A 23,095-nucleotide genomic window follows, 5' to 3' on the forward strand; every position below is an offset into this window, starting at 1 on the left:
CAGCAGGATCATAGTCACCAAGTTCAGCTACAAAAGAACAGCACTGTCAAGCAATGTTCCAAATATACACAGTAGATACTATCAGGAACTTTTGTGTACTCTTCCAGTTAATGTAAAATACTACATTTCTTTTCATGTTCTCCCTTATCCCCCAGGTCCTCTCAGTATTTGAAGTGTCTGAACAAATAGCCGTGTTGTCTGCACAAAAGCTTTGGATTAATTTTTACAAAGTGCTATTGATAAATTTGTTAACAAGCTTCCTATATATGCCAGTTATCAGAAACCTTGAAACTCATTTTTCTTAGCAGAAACTTTAAAACATTTTTATCACTGAAGTCTCTGAGATGACGAAAGCTAAAGTGAAATTTTACCTTACATTATTAAAAAAAAATGATCTCCTGAGATTTGTTAAAAGTTTCATAAGACTATTTGTCTCTTCTAAAAATCAGGTTTTGGTTTTATAGCTATAAACACCTCTTCCTGCTAAATTTATTTTGTGTCATTACATAATCATGCAGATGTTATTTTCCTCTCTCCTTTTCATCTATGAACATAATAAATGCTCTACTGGGTCAGTCAAATGGCTCAGCTGGTCCACTGTTGTGTGCCAAACAGGGGCAGCAGGAGATGCTATTTAGAGAGCATACTGGAACATACTAGTCAAGAGGAGTGCCACATCAAAAGCACAACTTCTTTTCTTCAGAGATGCTAACAAATCCAGCTTTTAAAGACTAATGGATGTCTAAAATGTTGAAACTCAGTTAGAAACATTTATAATTATGTCCTGATTTTCAGAGTCACTAAGCATTCGCTCCATCCACTGATTTCAACTAGCTTACTGATGTTCACCTCATACCCCAAAAAACAGGAATAATTGTGGAAGCTGGGAGTCTGATACAGGCCAATAACTGTTCAGTATGAAAAAAAGAAACTACAGGTGCTTGTGTAGCAAAAAAACAGTGACATCTTTGGGAAGATCTGTAAGAGTCAAATAAATACACAGTATTCCATAGGTACAAAAACTACTTCAGATTTATAAGCCTGTTTCTTGAATTTCTGAACACTGTGAGAATAAGAATAGTCTTCTTACACCCTCCTTTTTATTTATTTTTTATTTTAATGCTGACTGAGGAAGTCTGTAGTTCTACAATAATTTACTCCCACTAAAACGCCTGCCTCTGTTGAAAGGAATGCTGTCAAAGGCAGCTTAGGTTCCAGCTGATTTGAATAAAAGTACACAGCTGTCAGACAATAAGATTAAAGTCCTTCTACAGGCCTCACTGTGCAGAGAGGAAAGAAAAGATGAGCACAAGAAGCAACTGATATATGGCCTAATTAGAGCACTGTGTTTTTCCAAAAACTTATCCACTCAACCCATACCTTAAGGCTCTAACAATGCTAATATCTTAACCATGGCATGTACTCTGTTTTCCTTCCATACAAAAAAGCAGCTTAAAAAGGCAGGTATCTTTACAGTTTGATCCCAATTCTCTATATCTATGCATGATAAGGGCCATTAGTAGTTCCCTCCTGAAGAACAGAACATGTTATGTACAACTTATGTGAGCAACTGAAGGTCAAACCACAGCTCCCAGAGGAGCCATGGATGCTGGAGTGTCATCTAGAATCAAAAGTCAAAGACAATGAATTATTAAGAATCTCAGATGACTCAAGCACAGTGATGTGTAGCTCAGAAATAATACTGAATGTCACCTCTTTTGGTTGAAGAAGGATCTGAAATAGGAACAAGGCAGTTCAACCACGAATGCTCAAGTACAAGTGTGAGACACAGGGCACTAAGATATTTCTACAAATAAGCTAAGTCAAGATATGGTGGTTTCTATATACAGGACTCTTCAATTGAATGCAGCACCAAAATAATTTTGTACCCAATTTGTACAACAAAGAAAACACATGTCAAAAACTACATAATGAAAAATGTGAACTGTATTACTACATCAAAGCAATTCAGGAAGACTGCAGATCTCTTATCGTGTGGGAAAGTGCCCAGGTTTGCACACGAGCACCTGAGAAAACAAGTTTAGCACAAAATTGTTTATGTTCAGAACCTCCTTGTTCTGCTTCCTGAGAAATCCAATATACATTCCTAGCAAAATGATAATAAAAAAAGAGCTGTGTTTCACACTGGATTGCTAATTTCTAGGCAGAACCTATTTTCTGGATACAACAAGGACAGACTAAAAGAGTCTACACAAAGCTGTTAATGCAAATTCATCCTTCCCTGCTTGCATCTACTCACCTTGCATGTTATAAGCTGCCAACTGGACGGCTGTGTCAAAAGGACATTCCAATCTGCCATGAGAGGAATGCATTGTTACAACTTTAGCTCACACTATTTAGCAGGCAACTCATATACCTGACAGTGAGAAACTGGAAATGTTTGGAATAATAAAGTGGAAAAGGACTAGTAGATTTTCAGTGAATTAGCAAAGATAAGCACTACACCATTTAAGCATTCTTCTGCTGCTACTCATGCACAGAAAATATTTTCTCATGCATAAAAAAAATTTAGAGAAAAAAATAACATTACTTAGCAAAACATATTAATTATCCAAATGTAAGTTTAGTAAATCCTACACTAAACACACTGTAATTGTTTTAAAAGCTGTTCACTGGGAATACTTACTTTCCACTAAGAATATCCAGTTTTAGCTGCAGAACAAATAAATACCTGTATGATTAAATAAGAAAGAAGAGTAATTGATTAATAGTTCTGTTGTGTCACTCAGCCAACAGGAGGAAGTTAGGGCCCGACTAGTAAAACCATTTTCTACTCTTGACAAGGGTTTTCAAGACTGAATAAACCACACTGTGATCTTTCAAGGCTTTATCAGATGGGTCTTGCCCACATTTTAAATTAAGTAAACCCCAAATTAAAAGTTGTCACAAGTTGAATTACAGTGTTGCACGGAAAAAGAAAACAGATACTTAAGTAAATCTCATTGTTTCTCCTCTCATCCTACTTCGGCAAAGAACAATTTGCATCTTCTGCATTTTCTTCACTATTCATAGAAATACTGGTCTCATAAGAGAATGAATATTTCAAAGTACCTCAAAAATATGTTACTAATATGGATTGCTTAGCTCAAAATCTAACCCAGAAAGCTGACTGTAAAATGACAAACAAACAAACAGTAGGCTGCAGCCTTTTCAACTTGTTTACAGTTCAGAGCCAGCTTTCCTTCACTGTCTTGCTTATTCAGTACTCTTCTTGTGCAGAAATTGGACAAACATTGGATAGAAAGCTTCTGTCCCTTTGGTGTGCAACATCAATCCTTTTGGATGAAATACATTCAAAAAGTAGGCCTCTTGCTCCCTTACGGTGCACAGCTTTCCTTGAATAGAAGTGCTCTTCTCACCAACTAAAATGTTGGCATCTGTGACGGTATCCAGTTTGAATCCTACTACGGAGGAACAGAAGCCTTACACACGAAGCCAAAGATGATGCTTCTATTTCAGCATGTGCCTCTGTCTCTTTGAACTCACATTTACAAAACTGATGCAGGCTTTTTTCCTACAGGTCCCTTAGAAATCCATAGTTTGCCAAGCCATATGTTACAGAAAGCCTTTTGAACACTGGCCCCTACAAGGGGAATAAATTTGTTTGGTACTGACCCTAGATACCAAAAGAATGAGCACAGGCCTCCAGTGTGCAGTGGGTGTGACCACTCTGTGCTTATCAGCCACGTAACACTTGCAAACAATTCAAGCATACTTCCCGTGCTCAGGCTCTGTTACATGACCTCTGACTGGCAGCACCTGGCAGGAAGCTGGCAGAAAATGTGAGCAAGCTGCACCAGTGCAAGCTGACAATGGCTCCAGCTGGGTGGTCTGTGGCACAAAGAAAAGGTGGGAACCTCGGAAAGCCCCTCCTAGTGACACCTGTAACCCAGAGCAGAGCTCCTCCTGCTTCTCTAAGGCATAAAATTGTCTTTCTGCTTGCTCTCCTGTCCCAGGGGATTAGCTAAGCAGACAGACAGGGTTTAAAAGCCCTCAGGTTTCAGGTCTGCCATGCTAAAACCTGTATAGCAAGGTCTGACTGGCAGAACTCAGTCAGGACAAATGAAAATGTTTGGGAGTGGTAGATACAGATGTAGGCCTGAATGTTGCTTATGGTTTCTATTTTTAAAGACAGTTAACTGTTTATTCAGGAACATGAATGGGGAGGAAAGCACTACAGCAGGAAAGCATTAAAGAAGAGCAGTTATAACATTATGTTAACACATTCAAGTATGAAGCTGCACATATGGCTGTAATGGGTAATGCTACTATAATCTTCCTGGTAGCACTCTTAGGGATTTGGCTAAAATGCAGATTTAAGATCCACACAGACATAAACCTGAACAACAAACAAATGCACTTCATGCTTTTACAAATGTTTGAGGGTATGAAATGTCTACAGCTATGAAGAACACATAACAATTTTGTTTTCACTCCAAAACATAACATCAGCAGTGATGACAACATAAAGAAACACTTCCTTTTACAACAGATTTATACTACTGACAGATGGCAGGTTGTATTCTCTTTCAAAGCACCCCAAGTATGTCTCAGTCCAACATGAAATGCTGCACAATGAACAGATTTGTGAAGTGCTTTAATAAGAGAAACTGCTGCTCACCTGATACTACAATCCTACACATAGAGTACTGCCAACCCACACTCCTCAACACGGTAGTAAAAGACCATTTTCCCTTTACATGAGCTCTGCAAAGACCATAAAAGCAATTACATTAACTGAACTTAATTTGGCCAAAGAGAAGCTCTAACTTGCAATTCAATGCTTTTCTGCCTAAAGAGATGGAATGACTGCATACAGTTGAAACTAATTATAGGTTAAAAAAAGAGAGAAATTATGTCTGTTCTCTTCAGTAAAAAGCTCTGTTCATTGTGTATCATCTACTCAGATCAGCTGCCCAAATTGGCTAATGAAAAATGGTGCGTCAAGAAATACAGTACATATATACATCTTTGTTAAATAGAGCTCATTTATTTTATGAGGGTAACATGAGATACACTTACAAAAAGCCACCTAAGGAAGCAGCTCTAAAGAATTGTACAAAGCATCATACAACTGTTTAAATAAATATGACAAAAGCATTTCCCGGCCTTATTTGGGTACCTCACACAAAACCCCTCTTACCTTGTTAGCTCTTCACGTAGATTGTTGGGCTCTGATGAGTAAAACTTTACACGAAAATGCAGACAATATGGTGGGCCAACTGCAAAGTAGAATTCATTCAAGACAGTGGTAACAATTACTGGATGAGACATATTAATGTTTTATTACACAGAATCGCCCAAAAAACTTGACTGAAATTGGTTGTCCTACCACAAGGTCTTAAGGCAGGAATTCCTTTGCGACAGGGAAATGCATGAAAAACATTAGGGTGAAAGGACACTTAAATATATGCATAAAATAGTTTTATATGTTATAAGTTAATCCAACAGTCATATCACATTAGGCTGATTAGTCTTGCCAAGAGCACACAAATCTAGGTTAATCCTTATATTTAAGGACTCTATACCTCACCAAGGAAGCTGTGTGTCTTGGCTCTGCAGTTGACCAAACCACCAGGCACTCTGTTGGTTTCTTTAACACTTGCCCAGGGCTTTGGGAAATACCCACTGCTGACAACTCAGGCCCCTTTATTCCACAGAAGTGTAGGTGTATTTCAGGGGGATTTAACGGACCCTTCTTTGGAACAATCATCCTTTTTAGAAACCAAAGAGTTAACTCAGCAAAAGGATGGATTAACAGTTCTTTAAAAATGTGCAGTGCTCTGCTGATTCTTGCATCTGACAGGAGGAATTTTCTCTCTCTCAGTGCTTCCAAAACCTCTGTTGTATTAACACAGCATCACAAATCCCTGAAGACTTCCCACAGTGGAGAGCAAGGAAGCTGCTGAACAACAATCAGCTGATGCCACAGCTTACCCAAGCATGCACCACTGAAACAACCAGGCCACACTACACCCTGGTGCAGCAGGTCAGCACTTGGTGGACCAAACACAGATTTGGGCATTCAGCACTGCCCCAAGGGATGGAGGCTTCAAGACAAGTTTTCCTATAGTCAGGATAATGACCTATAACACTGAAGCATCTTCAGCTGCCTTGACTCCATTGAAACTATAATTAATGAGTCTCTAACATGTTTAATTAAGGACATTAGACTAAAGTAATATGAGCTACAGAGGGAAGAGGTCATTAAACAATCAGCAGCACCATGCCAGGCTTTTGTCACTGAGTCTTGTCACCCCTTCACAGGACACTTCCCCCCACCACTGAGTTCAACTCCCTGTGCCTCCTGTATGTTCAATATGAGATCCCAAAAGAAAAATGAAAAGGACACTTACTTTTAACTTGCTTTTTAATGCTTTTTGTGTTGTCCAACCAATGCTGAAAAATAAATTACTTTCATTGAGTTAACAATAAAGAAATCTCACTGAAAGAATGAAAAAGCAAAAACCCAACAAAAATCCTGTTCTGTAGTAAAGACCATCTTGGAATAACAAGTAGTTTGTTAAAACAATCTAAATATTTCAGAATTTGCAGCTCTCTCAGTGGTCTCAAAGATCCTTTCATTTAAAGATTGTAATGCAAAACATCAGTTTTGCACAACATCCTGTAGTACCTTATTTAAAGACAGTCTTCAAGAAAATATTATCTAATTTTTTTTAAATGTACTGAAAAACCACTTTAATTAATAAACTTTTCATCCTGTCCAAACAAACACTTAATTCACAAGTAGGTAGGTCAGCCAGTGACAATGTGCCAGAGAGGCATAAATCAGAGCTGGAGACTTTGGCACTCAGCTGTGTGTGATATTTACTTGGGGTGGAAAGGGAGAGACAAAATAAATATTGTTGGCTTTCAGGCATTTTCTTTAGAGCAAAGCTGTCTGTCTCAAACATAAGGGACAGTTCTACACAATTCTCAAAAATTTATTAACAGGTGACATTTTAGCAACTGTCATATGGGAGGACAGAAGTATTGCCTCACTTAGTAATGCTAATTCTAAGCTATTTACTAGATGTGAAGCCAAAAACAATAGCTTCACTTATAATACATACAACAGCATGTGAAAAATAATCTATAGATGACAGGTTGAGAGAAATACCTACATGTATATGCTGTGCTTCTTAAAATAATTGCATATACTCCCACTGCTACCTGTAGTACCTTATTTAAAGACAGTCTTCAAGAAAATATTATCTAATTTTTTTTAAATGTACTGAAAAACCACTTTAATTAATAAACTTTTCATCCTGTCCAAACAAACACTTAATTCACAAGTAGGTAGGTCAGCCAGTGACAATGTGCCAGAGAGGCATAAATCAGAGCTGGAGACTTTGGCACTCAGCTGTGTGTGATATTTACTTGGGGTGGAAAGGGAGAGACAAAATAAATATTGTTGGCTTTCAGGCATTTTCTTTAGAGCAAAGCTGTCTGTCTCAAACATAAGGGACAGTTCTACACAATTCTCAAAAATTTATTAACAGGTGACATTTTAGCAACTGTCATATGGGAGGACAGAAGTATTGCCTCACTTAGTAATGCTAATTCTAAGCTATTTACTAGATGTGAAGCCAAAAACAATAGCTTCACTTATAATACATACAACAGCATGTGAAAAATAATCTATAGATGACAGGTTGAGAGAAATACCTACATGTATATGCTGTGCTTCTTAAAATAATTGCATATACTCCCACTGCTGGAGAGTTTATACCAGAAATTAAAGATAAAGCTGGAGAGTTAACATACAGCTAGCAGTAAAGAGCTCCTTCCAAGTGCTATGCAAGGTGAAGAGCTCCCTCCTCCAAAGGAGGTGACACAGTTATAAACAGGACACCCTATTCCATGTAATTGCATTGACTCACTAGCCAGGGCAAGTTATCTAGCACAGCACGTCCTGCATGGTTCATAATGCCCAGGTGACACCACCTCATTTGATCAATCCAAAAGGTCACCTTGCAACTAATACAGAAATGAATTAGCAACACTCCTTTTGTTAAGCTACATGCCATGAAGTTCACAGTGGGTCTCCACGGAGGGCAGAAAAGCAACATGGGTATGAGAAAGAACCGGTATTTTCAGGTTGCAATGCCAAGCGCAAACCATTCCTGTTGTCAAGAGCAGCCCTGCCTTCTGCAGAGAGTAGGTACAGTCAGCCTGTAATACAGCCCAGATACGCAGTGATTGGTGTAATAGCTGCTGATCAGAAGAACTGAACCATCCTGCTGCTGTGTACACCACTGAAAATACTCTCATTAGCTATTAAAACAAAGTAGCTATAGAAAGCTCTTTGAAACGTATCTAATTTTTACATAAAGCAGGAAGCTTAAACAAGTATGAAGCAAATATTTATGTCAACTTTGCTTGTACTACGAGTGAAATTGAGTTAAGCAATTTTTTTTAAACTGTTTCTTCAAGAAAATTATATAAACTTTCCTCCTGTTCCACTTGCTGGAAGAGGCAATTTACTAATTCTTCCACTATAAAAATATACAAACTACCCACTTGGAGACTTGCAGGTGATTTAGATACAGGAATGGTAAAGAGAGCCATTTCTAGGCTCCAGGACTGGCTGTGCACGCCTGCTTCATCTCCCTCCTGTTTTCTCTCATCTCCTCCACATTCCATGGGAAGGCAAGTGAGAGGCCCGCGACAGGCACTGATAGCACTTTGCTCTGCTCGGCTCCTACCAGCGCTGCCTACAGGAGCTCTGTCTGAATGGTAAGGGTGTGCGTGGAAGAAGGGAAACAGAACTGCTTTTAAATGGAGTGGAAGGAAGAAAAAAATAAATCAACAACAACAAAAAAAACCCCAAACCAACACATGCATGGACACACACAGACGTCAGGAAACCTAAGGTTTATTCCAAGTGATTAAAATGGAATTCAAGTGGACCTGGCAAGAAGTTTAGAATTTGATGAGAGTTTGCTCAGCCCAGTCTACTGCTGAAATCCAGAGATAAAGTCTGCTAAACAAAAAGCAGTATGAACCGATTACATAGACTATAGGAGGTCCTTACTAAAACAGTTTGCTGCTTCAGAAGTTTAAAATTAAAACAAACTACCACAAAAAAAACAACACAAAAAAACCCACAAAAAACCAGAAAACTCAACTCAGAATCCAGTAACATTTCAAGAAGGTAGGGTAAATGAGGTTTTTTGCTAAGACAATGAAGATAAAACTGATCCCACACTTTATGGAATTAATGGGTGCATCCTTAGCACAGTGCTGTATGAATAATTTTCAGCATTAAGTATTACATTAGTAAAACCGCCAGACTAACAAACCAATGTGTTGTACAACTCTTTCAGGAACAGCACATATCTGATGCTTGCAACCTGTATGTTACAATTATAGAATAAATATAGAATTGTATAAAATAAAAGAATAAATATAGAAATTTATAGAATAAATTCACCACATGTTAAGTGCCCAATACCTCTTTACTAGAAACACCTCTCCAGCACTGCTAAACAGAAAGCCAGATAGCCCAGCAAGTTAACAACCACCTTCATCTTTTGTGTCACTGGACATGATGTGCTGTTCATTGTCAGCCTGAATTTAAGTTGTTTAAATTAACAACAGCCTGCCACCTTTGCTGCCAGATCGGGCCTGATATAAAGGTGGGCAATCTTGCAAATTGCTCTTTTTGCCATCTTCTGCCTCCTACTTTGAGGGGAGGGGGAACTACTCCTAACCACTAGGCTGGCAATTAACACAGAAATCATAAGAAAATGGCAATCTTTCATTTCACAAATTGTTTCAAGAACTTCCTTAAAGGAGCTAGTATTTATACCCTAAAATCCAAAATGTCAACAGGACTTTCTATTATCTGCGCAGCCCCTGCTCCCCAGTACATCATGAACTCTAACACCTCACTGGTATTCACTTCAGCAGCTCAAAAGAAGAAAAAATCCCTATCTTTCAGTTCTTCAAAATGAATCTACTGAAAACTCATTTGTAGTTAATTTATTAACGGAAATTATTTATTTTTTTACTTAACCACATGCTGCTAGTTTGCCTGAGTTTTTACATCATCAGGACAACTTGGCAGTAAGGCAACGCAATTAAATGGCACAGCAGAAAGGCATCTCCTTCAGAGTAACCAGGCAATTCTTTCCACGGTAAGGGACTTGATTCTAACACTGTTTATTTAACAGGTCTCCTCAATAATCTTTGACAAGTCACCTGATTAGTCTCTGCCTTTTGTTTCCAGCTTCAGATTGGGTTTCTGCTAGAATGTGTCAGCTCCTCTTTGTGAGAAGGGCTGCCATCACAACAGTTCTTCATTTCTTAAAGCAATTATCTCTGGCTGCTGTGTTCAGCTCTTCTGGCAAAATGCAATCTTCCCTGCTTTGTTATACAGAGTGTATCATTAAAGTCCAGTTTAAACAGATTGTTATCTCTGCTCTGCCTCTTTTCAGTCACACATAGTTAAGTTTCAACAAAGTTTGACATCTCTGGTCCCTGGTAGATCCAGGTACCAGTATCAAATAATCAATCAGGTGCTGTCTGGACTGGAAGTAATAATTTTCTGAACTAAAGCAAGTCATGAGCCATTGCTGAGTGAGAAAAGGTTGTCTTTTTTCCCCATTTAAAGATGAAATTATGTTAGAATTGTAAGAGAATAAAAATTTACCATACATATGGTTTCACCAGTTATAACTAACCCACTGGGAACTCATAATTATGAGATCCTAGAGGCACATGAAAATATTTCAGAAGCCACATGGCAGAAATTGAGTTAGGATACGTAAAACATACAGTTCTGGGTTTTTTTCCGTGAAGCAAGAAAAACACAATGGAGTCATGCACTATCAGAACTCCACATCCTAGGCTAAAAGTGCTTAACACAGCAAACATGATTTTTATAAAATTAAAATGCTATGCAATGAGCTGTGTTCTAATTTCTGTTGGTAGGAAGTATGCACTGTTCTGAGTCCTGTGACTCTGTTAGTGTAACTTTTTCCTCCTTAATGTTAAAGGTCTCTGTTCTGCAAGAGGTTTAAGAGCACTTTCACTATTGGAAAGTGCAGCCCAGCAGCAGCTAATCCTGCTAGCCATTAAGTTTGCTTCAGATGCTGAACACAAACTATTTTCTCTAAGGAGAACATTCTCTACAATTACCAGCTAAGCATAAAAATTCAACAATTCTGAAAAGAAGTCATCAGGTTACAAGTGTTCTTTGGGATGGCTAACACCGTGTCCAAAGCTGCCAGCTTATTTCAAAGATTCAAGCTTGTGGAGTTTTCACCATTGTACAAAGTTGTAACAATTAAGCAGTCACCTTCAAACTGTTCTCCTCAGAGAAGTAAAAGAATATGTCATTGCCTCCATTTTGTATGCTGACCTTGAACAGTTCAGGTATTCACTTCAGCAGTAACTGTGCTTCCACTCTACATCCTAACCAATTCTGATGTGAAACACAGAAACACTTAGGTCATATATCAAACAGGTAAGATTGATATATGTAGTATGAAAAGTCACCTCAGTCTACCTGCAGCTGCTGGGATAAGTGAATGCAGGTTTAAGTTTCACGGACACAGAACAGAGACAAAAATCCACTCCCTGTCTAACACCTCACTTTTAGCTATCCCTGCAGGCAGGATTAAGTACTTGGCTATGAGAGGTATCTATAAAAATGCAAAGTCCACCAGTGAAACAACTCTGGCTGCTTCTGACAAATACTGTTGGACTTCTGTTTTCAAAAGCAGTCACATTTTGACAAACAGACAACAAACTCAGGCTTTCAAAACTATTACTCCAACTGTCTGCTAGATACAAACATGGCTACATCCTCCCAAAAAATTCTAGTTGCAGGTCTGAGTCACAACTGATTTGAGCAAATCAATGGTACACCTCTCTTGCTGAGATTTCTTTCCAAGCAGACATTAACAAGATGACTTTTGCTGACAAGAAGGTTGACGACATTGGTAAGGAAAATCTTCTGCGCTCTATAGAACAACAAAGCGAAGCACACAGTCCAGTTTTGCCTACTCTGCATCAGCAGCATCAATAATTTGTACATAACAAGCCAGGCTCTGGGGTCCTGCTGGACCAGCCTTCCTAGCGACAACAGAAGGTGTGAAAGGAACAAGTCAAAGACAAGAAAGGAAGAGACAACAGCATTGTGATATGTTGGAGTGCTCAAGGTAGAATTAAATCTTGGGGTCACATTTGAACTAACACACCAGAGATCCGCACAAAGCCTAAGTCAAAAAAGGCAGCCTTCTAGAGCATATTTGTCAACATTAAAAAAAAGAAAAAAAGAAAGAGTACTGCTACTCACCGCCACTTGTGCAGAATCCATGAACCTTAATCCAAAGTAGTCGCTTTCTATAAGGTCCAGATGATACATGATCTGTTCAAACAGGAGCTGGCCTTTGGCTTTTTTCTGAAAATATAAAAAAATGTATACTTAGCAGGTAGATTTACTGTAGCATCTACCTTACTCTAGGCATACTTTATATTGTAATTTCAGAAGTAAGAGCATCTCAAAATCAAGCTCCTGAAATTATAATGCAGAAGTTAATTTTTTCTCTCGTATTTTTGGTGGCTGTTCTTCTGAAAGGCAAATGTACAGCCCCCTAGAAGCACACATGATATCCCTAAAGGACTTGCATAAACTGCTTTTTTTGAAAATGTCAACATTGACTTGTGCAAGACTGAGTGTTAAAATGCCATGTTATCATTTTCTCTTTAGGGTTTCCTTACTCACTGAAGTTCAACAGACAGGGAAATACAGCCAGTACAATTGCAATGACTAACGCACTGGAAAATTTTCAGATCCAAGTACAGTAAATTGCTTAACAATTTACTACTGTTTGATATCTAGGCAATTCACCTGTTTTGAGACAAGTAACAAAGCATATTGAATTAGGATATAGTATCCATTAGCAAGTGCTTTCAACAACTGACAGGAAACAGTCTGGGGCAAGCAACTTTAACAAATAGTACTTAGATAATATAACTACTAAAGTGAGTTTACAAAACCCACTTGCAGGTACAAAAAGCCACTGCAAATGCTTGTACATAATGTATGAAAAAACCCTCAGCTTTAGTCCCAAGTAAATATAATTTTTTACAGCAATGATTTAAATTTAAAGTTGTTTTTAAGAGAGCACATAAATAGCACTGGGCAGTTTCTACACAACCTATTTTTTTTAATGCTCCTTTATAATAATACAATAATAATACACTGAAAGAAAAGCTTAACAGTAATACCTGAGATGCCTAAATGTACCAAAAATACAATAATATAATCGTAGGTGAGACTACAAGCCATGGTGTTGGAAAGAGGTAATTTTAAATGCTAAGAAACGTAGAAAGTGTTTATGCTTACTCTGCAAGCAATGCAAACATTTATCTATTTCCATAATGCTATCATCCTGCTATCTTTTACCTTAATAGTTATTCATTCACAACTTGAGAAATCGGCTAACTTTCTAAACATATTTCGCAGTAAGCTGCTAATTAGCAGATTTAGTCCATACTTAGACATTTCTGGCCAGCCAGAATTGTTATTCTCAGAAATAATCTAGTTTAATCTCAAACGTGCAATCATAATAATTGGTTTAGTCTACACCTTAATTAAATCAAATATGACATTTTGCAGTTCTAACGAAAATGTCAGAAAAGTTTCTAAACTTAATCTGCCTAAGAAAGTTCTCCCAGTTATTTATTTCCAAGCACTGAGGGAGGCAGGGGCAACAGAAGACAATTAGACCAGCAGGTAACTCCACACACACAGCATCTACAAAGCATTGTATAATAAAAAAGCTGAGATATAGATCACATCAAAATGTTCAGGGCAAGGTTTTTTTTTTCTGTTGGCTTAAAAAAAAAGTACTTCTCAAGCAATATAAGACTTCTTAAACATCAGCAAGACTCTGCAAAGAGAAAACTTAAGGAAAATCACCTACATACATAACCACATATTTCTTCCACTATTTGAGTCTGTAGCCTCTTTCTTGAAAAAGCAGGGCTTTCAACTGTTCATATTTTCTCTCAGCACAGTATATCTTCTGCTTAAACAATACACTAATACAAATGAAATTCAGCATTTAAAACAGCAAAACAAGAAAAATGTTTGGTTTGCATGAAGTCTTCTGAACTTGGTGTAAAACTAGAGGAAAATCTCTCATTTTTAGGTAAAACATTCTAGACCCTTCCCAATTCCTCAGTAAATAATCTCTTAAACTGTAATTAACAAATTACTTCAGTCAAATTTCCTCCTGAGAACAGCCAATAGAGCACTTTAACTCAAGCCAGGAATTTCTACATATACTATCTCAGACTGCAAACAACTAAAACGTATTACTGTTCAAAATTCTGCACTGACAAATTACTTTGGAGCATATTCACCTTTTCTGTAATCTCAGCAAAGAACTCAAGGATCAAGTGGACCTAGAGTGACTAATGCACGAGCAAGTCCCTGAAGAACAACAGGGGAGCAGCACTGGGAAGGTTTGAAGGGCTGATGGTTGTTTTCTGCTCTAAATCACCAGGGCAGTCAACAAGGAATTAATTATGCAGTACTTTGCATATGACTTCAACCATCAGTTGCTGTATTTGGTGTGAGTCAGGAAGTTTCACACATGCTTTATTGTTAAGTTCGAATTCTTTCTTAAAGCCTTACTGAAGTCCTTCTCCTTATACTCAAACAGCTGCCAAAAATGGCATTGCTTTGTAACAGGTCAATTTTTATGAATCAATTTTAATCTGTATTCAATAAAACTGTGATCTCAAGTATTTTCAAAAGACATAGCAAAGATACATTTGCCGGTGAGAAGACAGCCCTAACTCTGTAGTGGCAACATTCAATTAAATGACATTTTTATCCTGCTGCTACCCTCAGCTTTTTCTTTTCTTACTTCCCCCCCCCCCCCCTTGCAGTAGAGCTCAGGCTACCCTCAAAATATAAATATTTTCAAGCTGCTACCAATGAACTATTAACGAGACCAATCACAAGCAGTCAAGCCAGTGCCTTTGTCCTCCCTTCAGGGCACAAATTAAACTTCTCGTGGGTTTGTAATTCTGTAAAAACTGACGACTTGATTTATACAGTTTGCTGTACTCTGTAGGATGCAACAGCAAACACTGCACAGCAGGAGAATCAACAACTAAACTGGGAAGCCTAAATAAAATGTATCACCTATGTAGGCCAGGGCATCCAGAGGTTCTGCCACACTTTGGAATGAGATAAAAGCCTCTTTTGATGGCTTTGGTATGAATCATGCCCCCCCCTTCCTGATTGGAAGGGATGCTCCCGACTATGTCCTAATGACATCTCATGCTGCTCTTAATAACTGCAATTGCTAGCTGAGTAGGTGTTACAAAGGCTGGACTTAACCCCGGTAGCTCAGCAGTCAGGCTGCGTAAAGCAAATTCCAGTGTTCACCTCAGTGAGCCTGGTTTCAAAGAATCATTCTGGTTAGGAAAGACCTTCAAGATAATCGAGTCCAAGCATAATTAAAGTTTGTCCCTTCCTTGCCCGGAATAAGGTGATACAGAAATATCCACCCTAAAACTAGGCAGGCAGAGTTTTTATACCTTCTTCTCGTGGTCTCATAGGTAAAGGTTATTTTTAAGGCATGCTTTGAACATCATAAGCCAGCAACCTAGCGCTCCACAACTTGCCAGCCTTGAAATAAAAGCCATGTTCAGTACCAGCGGCAGCCAGGACAGACCAGCACTGATGAAGCAACGTGTTTCCAACAGCTGGGGATGCGACCCTTGTGCTGGGCTGAATGGCTCACTTATTAAGGTTTTTATCACGTTTTTAATCACAGCTAAGTACTTTAAACATCCAAAACGTGGAAGAAAAAAACGAACCAACCAAAAAAAAAGACAACCTCAACAGACCACAAAAAAACAAACCACAAAAAACCCAACAGACCAACAAAAAACAAAACAAAACAAAAACAAAACAAGCCAACATGCCCACCTAATGAATTTACTAACTAAAATGCTTAACAGAAAGGGATGTTTATCTTATACTTCTTGGGGAAGAAAAGGAGGTCCCTACGTAAGATGAACTCTGAAAACGGAGATGACTAAGCTTTACCCTCATGGAACTTACTGTCCCTCGTGTCTTGGCAACTACTCTGTCAGAAGATTTATTCAAATTATTATGTTAATAATGCTTACTAGCAATAATTAACAGCAGTTCCTGAAGGGCAAAAACGTCCCTTTTCTGTCAGCTCATTAGGAAGGTTACCTATTAACACCAGCTTCCTCAGAAAAGCCCCATTCCTTTGCCGTGCCCCGGAGAAGCCAGGGACCCCTCCCCATCCAGGATTCACAGCTACCCAGTTGCTAGGATGCCACCAGTGCACGTTTGCAGACTACGGCAGTGCAGTAGCAGCAGATGAGCTTGTCTGTTCTTTATTAAGCTAATCCACCTTTTGCCAAATTACAAGCTTCAAAAAGTATGCCACGAGAAAGCATCAACAGTGAGCATAAAGGAAAAATATTACATCTCGATGTAATGAAAACAGTACCTATAGTTAACACCATTACAGTTTGCTGGAAAATTGGAGGGTTAAAATCTGTTATCTTTACAAAAGCAATGTTAAAAGTAAGTTACTTGTATCTTTTTATGGCTTTAAGCACTGTACTACAAAAGGAATTGCTCCTCTCCTCAAACTCTAAGCATCAATCTTTCAAATAATTTTTCCAAACTCCCCAGTCAATTTTCTCCTTCATCTAAAGATGCCCTGGCAGCAAAATACTGCTTCTCCCTCTGGTTTATCCGCAGCATTTGGGATTTAACATTTCGTTCAGTTATTCTCTAGAGAAAGAAAAAAGGCACCTCCCCAAAATCTTTATCAATAGTTGATTTCAATACCCATTATAACTGTATGTTTATTAGAATACTACGTAGAAGGATTTTAATGTGCTGTGCTTATTGACCCTATACATAAAAAGATAAAGATACACAACATTCATACTCGTCAGTTTGTTTTGACAGAAGTCTCTTATTGTTCCTCTCCCAGAAAGTCTGGATCTTCTGGATACACATTTGATTTACTCTATTTCTATTTCTTAATATTCTTTCTGATACAGAATACATCCCAACTGCTTGTCCAGCATAAAGGTTTAGAGGCTAAATACCTCCCCCCAGCATATTCTCAGACATTTCAGTTCTATTTGGAGTTCCACCTGCAGGTTTCTCAGGAGCAGTTTGGCAGAGTATACGTAAGTCTCAGTCATGGTGCTCTGTACAGGGGCCGCCCAGCAGGAAAGCGGGATAGCAGGATTTAAGACAAAATGTGCTGTTGTGCTGTGAGCTAGGGACGCTAAACCTTCGGACAAAGACCCCAGGATGCAGCACCATCCGCAGAGACACCCGGCAACACGCTGGGGGCCAAACACATCACTCTGAGAGCAGCTGCGGCTCCTTTCCAGCTGCTGCCTTCCTCCCTTTCCAACCAGACCAGGCACCGTCCATCGCAGCCAGCCTGGAATGCTCACCTGCCGGTAACCCAGAGCGACCGGGCTCCCTGCACCCCTCGGGCCGGGCCGGCTGCTGCTCAGAACTGCTGAAACGACTCAGCACGAGTTATATGTGTCTTACACTCCATCTCAATATGCATTTAACTTTGGAACCCCAGGAAGCACTGGATCGACCTGCACTGCAGCTTGGCCCCCCTTAGACCACAGACAGCACCCCTGATTTCTAACACTCAGCTCAGGGTTGATTTCTCCAGATTCAGTCCCCTAAGGGACTTTCAGTAGTTCAAGCAAATAATGAAAAACGTTTCAAGTTTTAAACAAAGACCACATGGGGGAAAAAACTTAAATCCCAAACTTTATAGTCTTAACACACACGAGCAAATGCTTATTTACTCATTACTTTTGTCAGCTGAGTTTTAATTTGAAGCCAGCCTTGAAAACTAAGATTATTCCTTTTATTTCAACACTGATTTTCCAATCTTTTTAGCATTACTATTTTTTCTTTTTATTCAACATGTGTGCCACAGACAGCATTCTGTATTTCATATTTACAACTATGAATATTCAGCAAATAGATGCTAATATTCTACAAACTTACTGGGTCAAAACGACTATCACAATGCGTCTCTGACCTTGTAGTGAGATCAACACAGATCATCTGCCTCCATGCAAAAAGCCATCAGCACTTGTTAACAGTTTGCTGGCAATGTTTCTGTAATTCCAGATAGATACCCTAATTTAAAATAATCACTATAAATACAGTACTTTATGTTATTTTATAAGGATTAGTCCAAAACTGTAAACAGCGTAGCTAATTCCTGCTACTCCACTGAGCTCTTGGATGGGTTTATTCAAGACCTTGTTTTAATGACACTTCATTATAATAAGGGCAAAACCACCTCATTTTGCCATCTCCATATTAAATTTCATGCATGCATAAGTAAGGAATATTCTAAGATGAAAAATTACTCAGAGAGCATCCATTCTTGCAATTTGTGTTTTTCACGTTATACTACTGGGAAGTTCTGCCTTAAACTCAGGTTGCATGTACAGAAACCAGAATACAATTAATGCTTTATTATCCATGAGAAGATTATGTAAATTGTGGGTTAAGAAGGGACAAGGGTTTTTTACTGATACATCCCTGGCTTCCACAAAAGCAGAGTCCTGCTTCTGTAAGACCCTATATTTACCATCTGTTGCTATTGTAAGGCTGACCTTGTTCCCCCACAGAAAGCTATCCACAAATTTTAAAAAGGAGCATATTCGAAATGGATCTCTGTAATTTAATGCACATAATTTGTATTATCTTACTGGTTTTCCCCTTTACCTAGGTTCTTTCCTCCCCTCCCAACTATTACTACGAATAGCGTAGAATATACTCTTCAACAAATACTCATTTTTTATATCTTTTGCATTTAAAAAACCCTATGGAGCCCTCCAGTACAGAAAACAGCACTTCAGTAGAAATTTCTGACAAACATTTTTGTTCCCAAGTATTTCATAAGCTATTGGTGACTTGGATTAAAAACAGCTCTCAAGAAAAAACACTGCTATGACACCCTCCTCCTCAGTCTGACTTCCCCCATGAACTATGACCACCAGAAGAGCCAGTAATCCAGCTATCAAGGGGTTCCCTCAAGAGCCCAGATGGGTATGACTGAGCTGATAAGAGTCTTCAGGTAATAAACTGGTTTTGTTCATGGGTTTGAGCTTTTGGGAGTTTAGTTTTGCCTGGCAACAGGATTAAAAGTAAGACAGGGGATGCCAGCAAAACAGAGCTCCTGTCCTTTCACTGCTCATACCACGATGGATCTTAAACAATTAGAAAAAAAAGCACAAACCAACTTTTGTCCAAAGTTGAATGCGAGGTAAGTCAACAGTAAAACAGTGCACATGATGAGCAACATCAGCAGCAGCAGTTAGCAGACACCAGGTATTTGTTAAGAACTTTTCATACCTTAAAAATAATAATATGCCTCTCATTGTTTCACTAAGCAGTAATAAGTCTGTAAAAATCACTGAATGCATCTGAACAAAAAAAGCTTCAAAAAAGAGGTAACAGACACGGAAAACTATCAGGTCAAAACACAGCTTTAGAGTCTGAGATGAAGGTGGGGTAAAACCTGACACCTTTCAGTCTGCCCCAAAAGAACACTGATAGCTCACATGAAGTTCATGCCTCCCATTTTGATACCAAAGAGACAGTAAACAGTGTAACGCTGATATTCTTCAGTCATTGACATGGCAACACAACAAGTAAATTCTTAAAAACAATCCAGTACTGTGTAGGACTGTAGGGCTGATGAACTGTTAAAGTCAGGCAATTTTGTAATTAAGAACAACTGAAGAAACAGGAAAGGAGACAGATTAAGTGGCTTGACAGACACCATAGATAAGATCAGTAGACAAAAAGCAGAATTACTGCTCAAATCCTGGCTCTGTATTTAATAAGTTAATCTTAACTGCATCATTTACAACATGTTCTTTCTGTCTTATTGTCAATATTAATAAAAACATCAGTCCTTGCTGCTTAAAAAGGCTCTGAAACATGTTTGGCTTACATTACACTGTTACCTGTGGTGTGGTTTGTTGTGTTTTTTTTTTTCTTTTCCTTTTTTAAATTTAAACAGAAATTCAGCTATCTCAGATTCAATGATATAAATTCCAGAACACCCTTCTTTCAGTAGCTAATTCACATAAGAGTATAGTTCAACAAGCATTCCAAGCAAGCATAAGCCTGATACTGCCTCTAAATGCTTCTTCACCACACTTGGGGAAACATACACATAAGGAACCAGATTGGAGAATGACTCCAGCTGGAAACTAACGTAAGGAAATTACACTTATTATTTCAGCCACAGCATTTTCTTGACTTAGCTTACTGCCTGGCTGCCAGAAAAATGTTTCTTTTGCCATGGGGTATGTGAAAACAAGGATAAATGCAAAAAAACTTCTCTTCCTGTGGCAGCGACAACTTATGCCACTGTAAAGTATTTATGTAGCCATGAATTAAAAAAGGTACAGCACTCATTCCTGCCAAGACAACTCCTTCTCTGGCCAAGAACTAACCTGTTTGCTAAGTGATTCAGCATTAAGAAACACTTTCTGTTTTTTGGGGTTTTTTTTAAAATAAAACAGTTTCACAAAACTTGTAGACAATGGGATTGCACACAACTGAACTGGCTGACCCGAGGGCACCTCTTTGAGATAACAAGAGTTCATTTTAAACCAAGTACATTGCCAACAAAGTAACAAAACCAGTCTTGGAAAAGGTGTTGGCTCATATAGGACAGTGATTCTCAAGGAAAGTTTCTGTAAAAAAAAAACAACAGCAACAACTTTCTTTATATACACACATACCTATTTTTAATTTACTATAGCTTTTACAAAATAATACTGTTTTACCAGGATTTTGTACCTTCCACTTAATCGTGTCTCCCCACCCCTTCTTTTTTCCCTCTTCAAGAATCAATTCTAAAATCTGAACAACGCAAGTAGAGACACAAGAACAAACACAGTAAGGAGTGTGAAATGAAACATTTAATGTACTTTTAATTTATTGCATTTTAATCACTAAAGGAACTGGCACATGTCAGCCCCTGAGAATGCTCTGTAATTACTGCAGCTAACTATGTAGATTTAGAGTCTGCTTACTGTTACTCATAACTCAGATGTCCACAGACAAGGCTTTATAATAGCTTATAAACAGAGAAACCAAGAGTTAAAATAGTTTCCTGTAGAGAGAAATAGTTACTACTGCACCCTGATCTAACTTTTACAGTCCAGATGGCAGGTCATGACACCTCTTCAGGTTGAATTTATGCTCCTCAAAGCCTTAGAAATGTTGTTAGAGGCGCCAGGAATTTGCCCACGGAGCCAACTCGAGCTTCAAGAACTACTGCCCTGGTTATGTGGAGACACCAATTCAAACACATGTACTTTTTAAGTGTGACTTTTGCTATAAAGTGTTTGTGGACATTCCTGGCATCAAATCAAACATCACAGGCACTAAGCAGCACTGAATATGTTCATTACACTGTTCCAGAGATGTACAGATTAGTCTTAGAGCCTTCTATAAATGTCTAACTGTAAAATCATTTTGCAAAAAAAGCTGACAAGCTGTTTATTTAACTCTAGATTACTTGGGGTTCTGCAGATGACAAGAGTTAATTCTGCTTACTAAGTCAACAATGCTACTCGATACTCTAACAAGCTGATCCTTCCTCAGACTACCTAACGTTACAGGTACTAGAATTGTCCTTAAAGTAAGAAAGGAAAGAAAGAAAAGCCATTTCCCAAATGGCTGCTCTGCACACTCTTTTTCTAGCCAGCAGCTATGGAACTAGTCAGAAGGTCTCACAGACCCACAGCTTCCTAACTCAACTGCGTGAGCTCAAAACAAGTCAGTGACAACTATAACACATGGTAATGGAAAAACAGCACATCACTTCTATTTGCTACTGTGCATCCGGTTGGCCAAAACCAGGTATGTAATTAAGCAGAGTAGAAGACACGTGTATATTAAGGGAGCTTTAGAAATGTAAAACAGTGGCTAACACCTCACTCCAAATAAAGCACTATGCTATGAGACAATCCTGCTATGTAATCTGCCCCGAGGAGGAGAAGGAAGCAGAATTGTCTTCCCCTCCCCTCTCAAGTTAGCATTAAAACTGCATCCGTCTCTGACACAAAATTTAACAAAAACCCAACAAAACCCACAAAGAAATTACTGCTGGTACTGGTGCTCATCCCTCCTCTTCAATGGAGTGACACCGAGCGATTTAACTTCCTTCTCAAGATGCATACACAGCTCACTGAGAAGAAAATCCAATCCATTCCCAACGTTGCACTCCCTAAGTTCAGCTTTGGCACAACATTAACACGCTAGAAAACATTCAATGTACAAGAGGCAACGACATCGAGCAAAACACTCTCCAGTTTCAGCGAATAACAAAGATAATGTTTCTTTCAGTACCTTTTCACGGACGGAAACTCAGTGGATGGCAAGTCCCAGGGCTGGTTACCACGACAAACAGACACGCCTTTCCCTCACGCGCACCCAGCAAAGCGCACGGATCAGACCAACAGCATTTGGAAATAAAAAAAAACCCCTCACATCACTCCTACCGGTAAGTCCACGCTGACATCTGTCCCATCCAGCAGAGCGACCCGGCAAGTGATGACGGACTTGGCGTCCCCAGCCGCAGGGATGTGGGTTGCAGCCCTCTGGGCCTCCCTCAGCCGCTCCTTCTCCGCGTGTTTCCGCATGGACCGCCGGCCCAGGGTCCGGCGGAAGAAGCTCAGCATCTTGGCTGCGGAATCCGGGGAAGAAAACACGATAACGTGAGGTTTTTTCACAGGAAAGAAAAAAAATATATATATAAATTCTTGTAAACGTATAGACTCTGAGAAATAATTGTTAGATAGCCGCTTCATTTATCTGGATTTACATGCCCACGCTCTCTGGCTGCTTGGAAAGAAAGTCCGCCCAAACCTCCGGTGGTAGCTGAGGCGATTTCTGGGACAACCTGGAAGCTCGTTGGAGGAAAAGCTGCTGAGCTCTGCAACCAGCCGGTGACACTCTCTCAAAACTAAG

General features: G+C 39.0%; 1 protein-coding gene across 1 annotated transcript in view; it reads right to left on the reverse strand.

Annotated features, from left to right (window-relative positions):
• The window catches only part of EPB41L5 (erythrocyte membrane protein band 4.1 like 5), a 54,308-nt gene extending 31,502 nt beyond the window's left edge, over positions 1 to 22,806 (reverse strand). Inside the window, exons 1-7 of the mRNA XM_009996044.1 lie at positions 22,627 to 22,806; positions 12,329 to 12,433; positions 6,378 to 6,420; positions 5,165 to 5,243; positions 2,648 to 2,692; positions 2,261 to 2,313; positions 6 to 27 (exon numbers count right to left, since the gene is read on the reverse strand). Of these exons, the coding sequence (XP_009994346.1) occupies positions 6 to 27; positions 2,261 to 2,313; positions 2,648 to 2,692; positions 5,165 to 5,243; positions 6,378 to 6,420; positions 12,329 to 12,433; positions 22,627 to 22,806 (527 nt within the window). The remainder of the gene's footprint in view (positions 1 to 5; positions 28 to 2,260; positions 2,314 to 2,647; positions 2,693 to 5,164; positions 5,244 to 6,377; positions 6,421 to 12,328; positions 12,434 to 22,626) is intronic.
• Between the last annotated feature and the right edge of the window lie 289 nt (positions 22,807 to 23,095).

This window comes from Chaetura pelagica, unplaced genomic scaffold, assembly GCF_000747805.2.
Source record: "Chaetura pelagica isolate M959 unplaced genomic scaffold, ChaPel_1.0 scaffold3, whole genome shotgun sequence".
Taxonomy (NCBI): Eukaryota; Metazoa; Chordata; class Aves; order Apodiformes; family Apodidae; genus Chaetura; species Chaetura pelagica.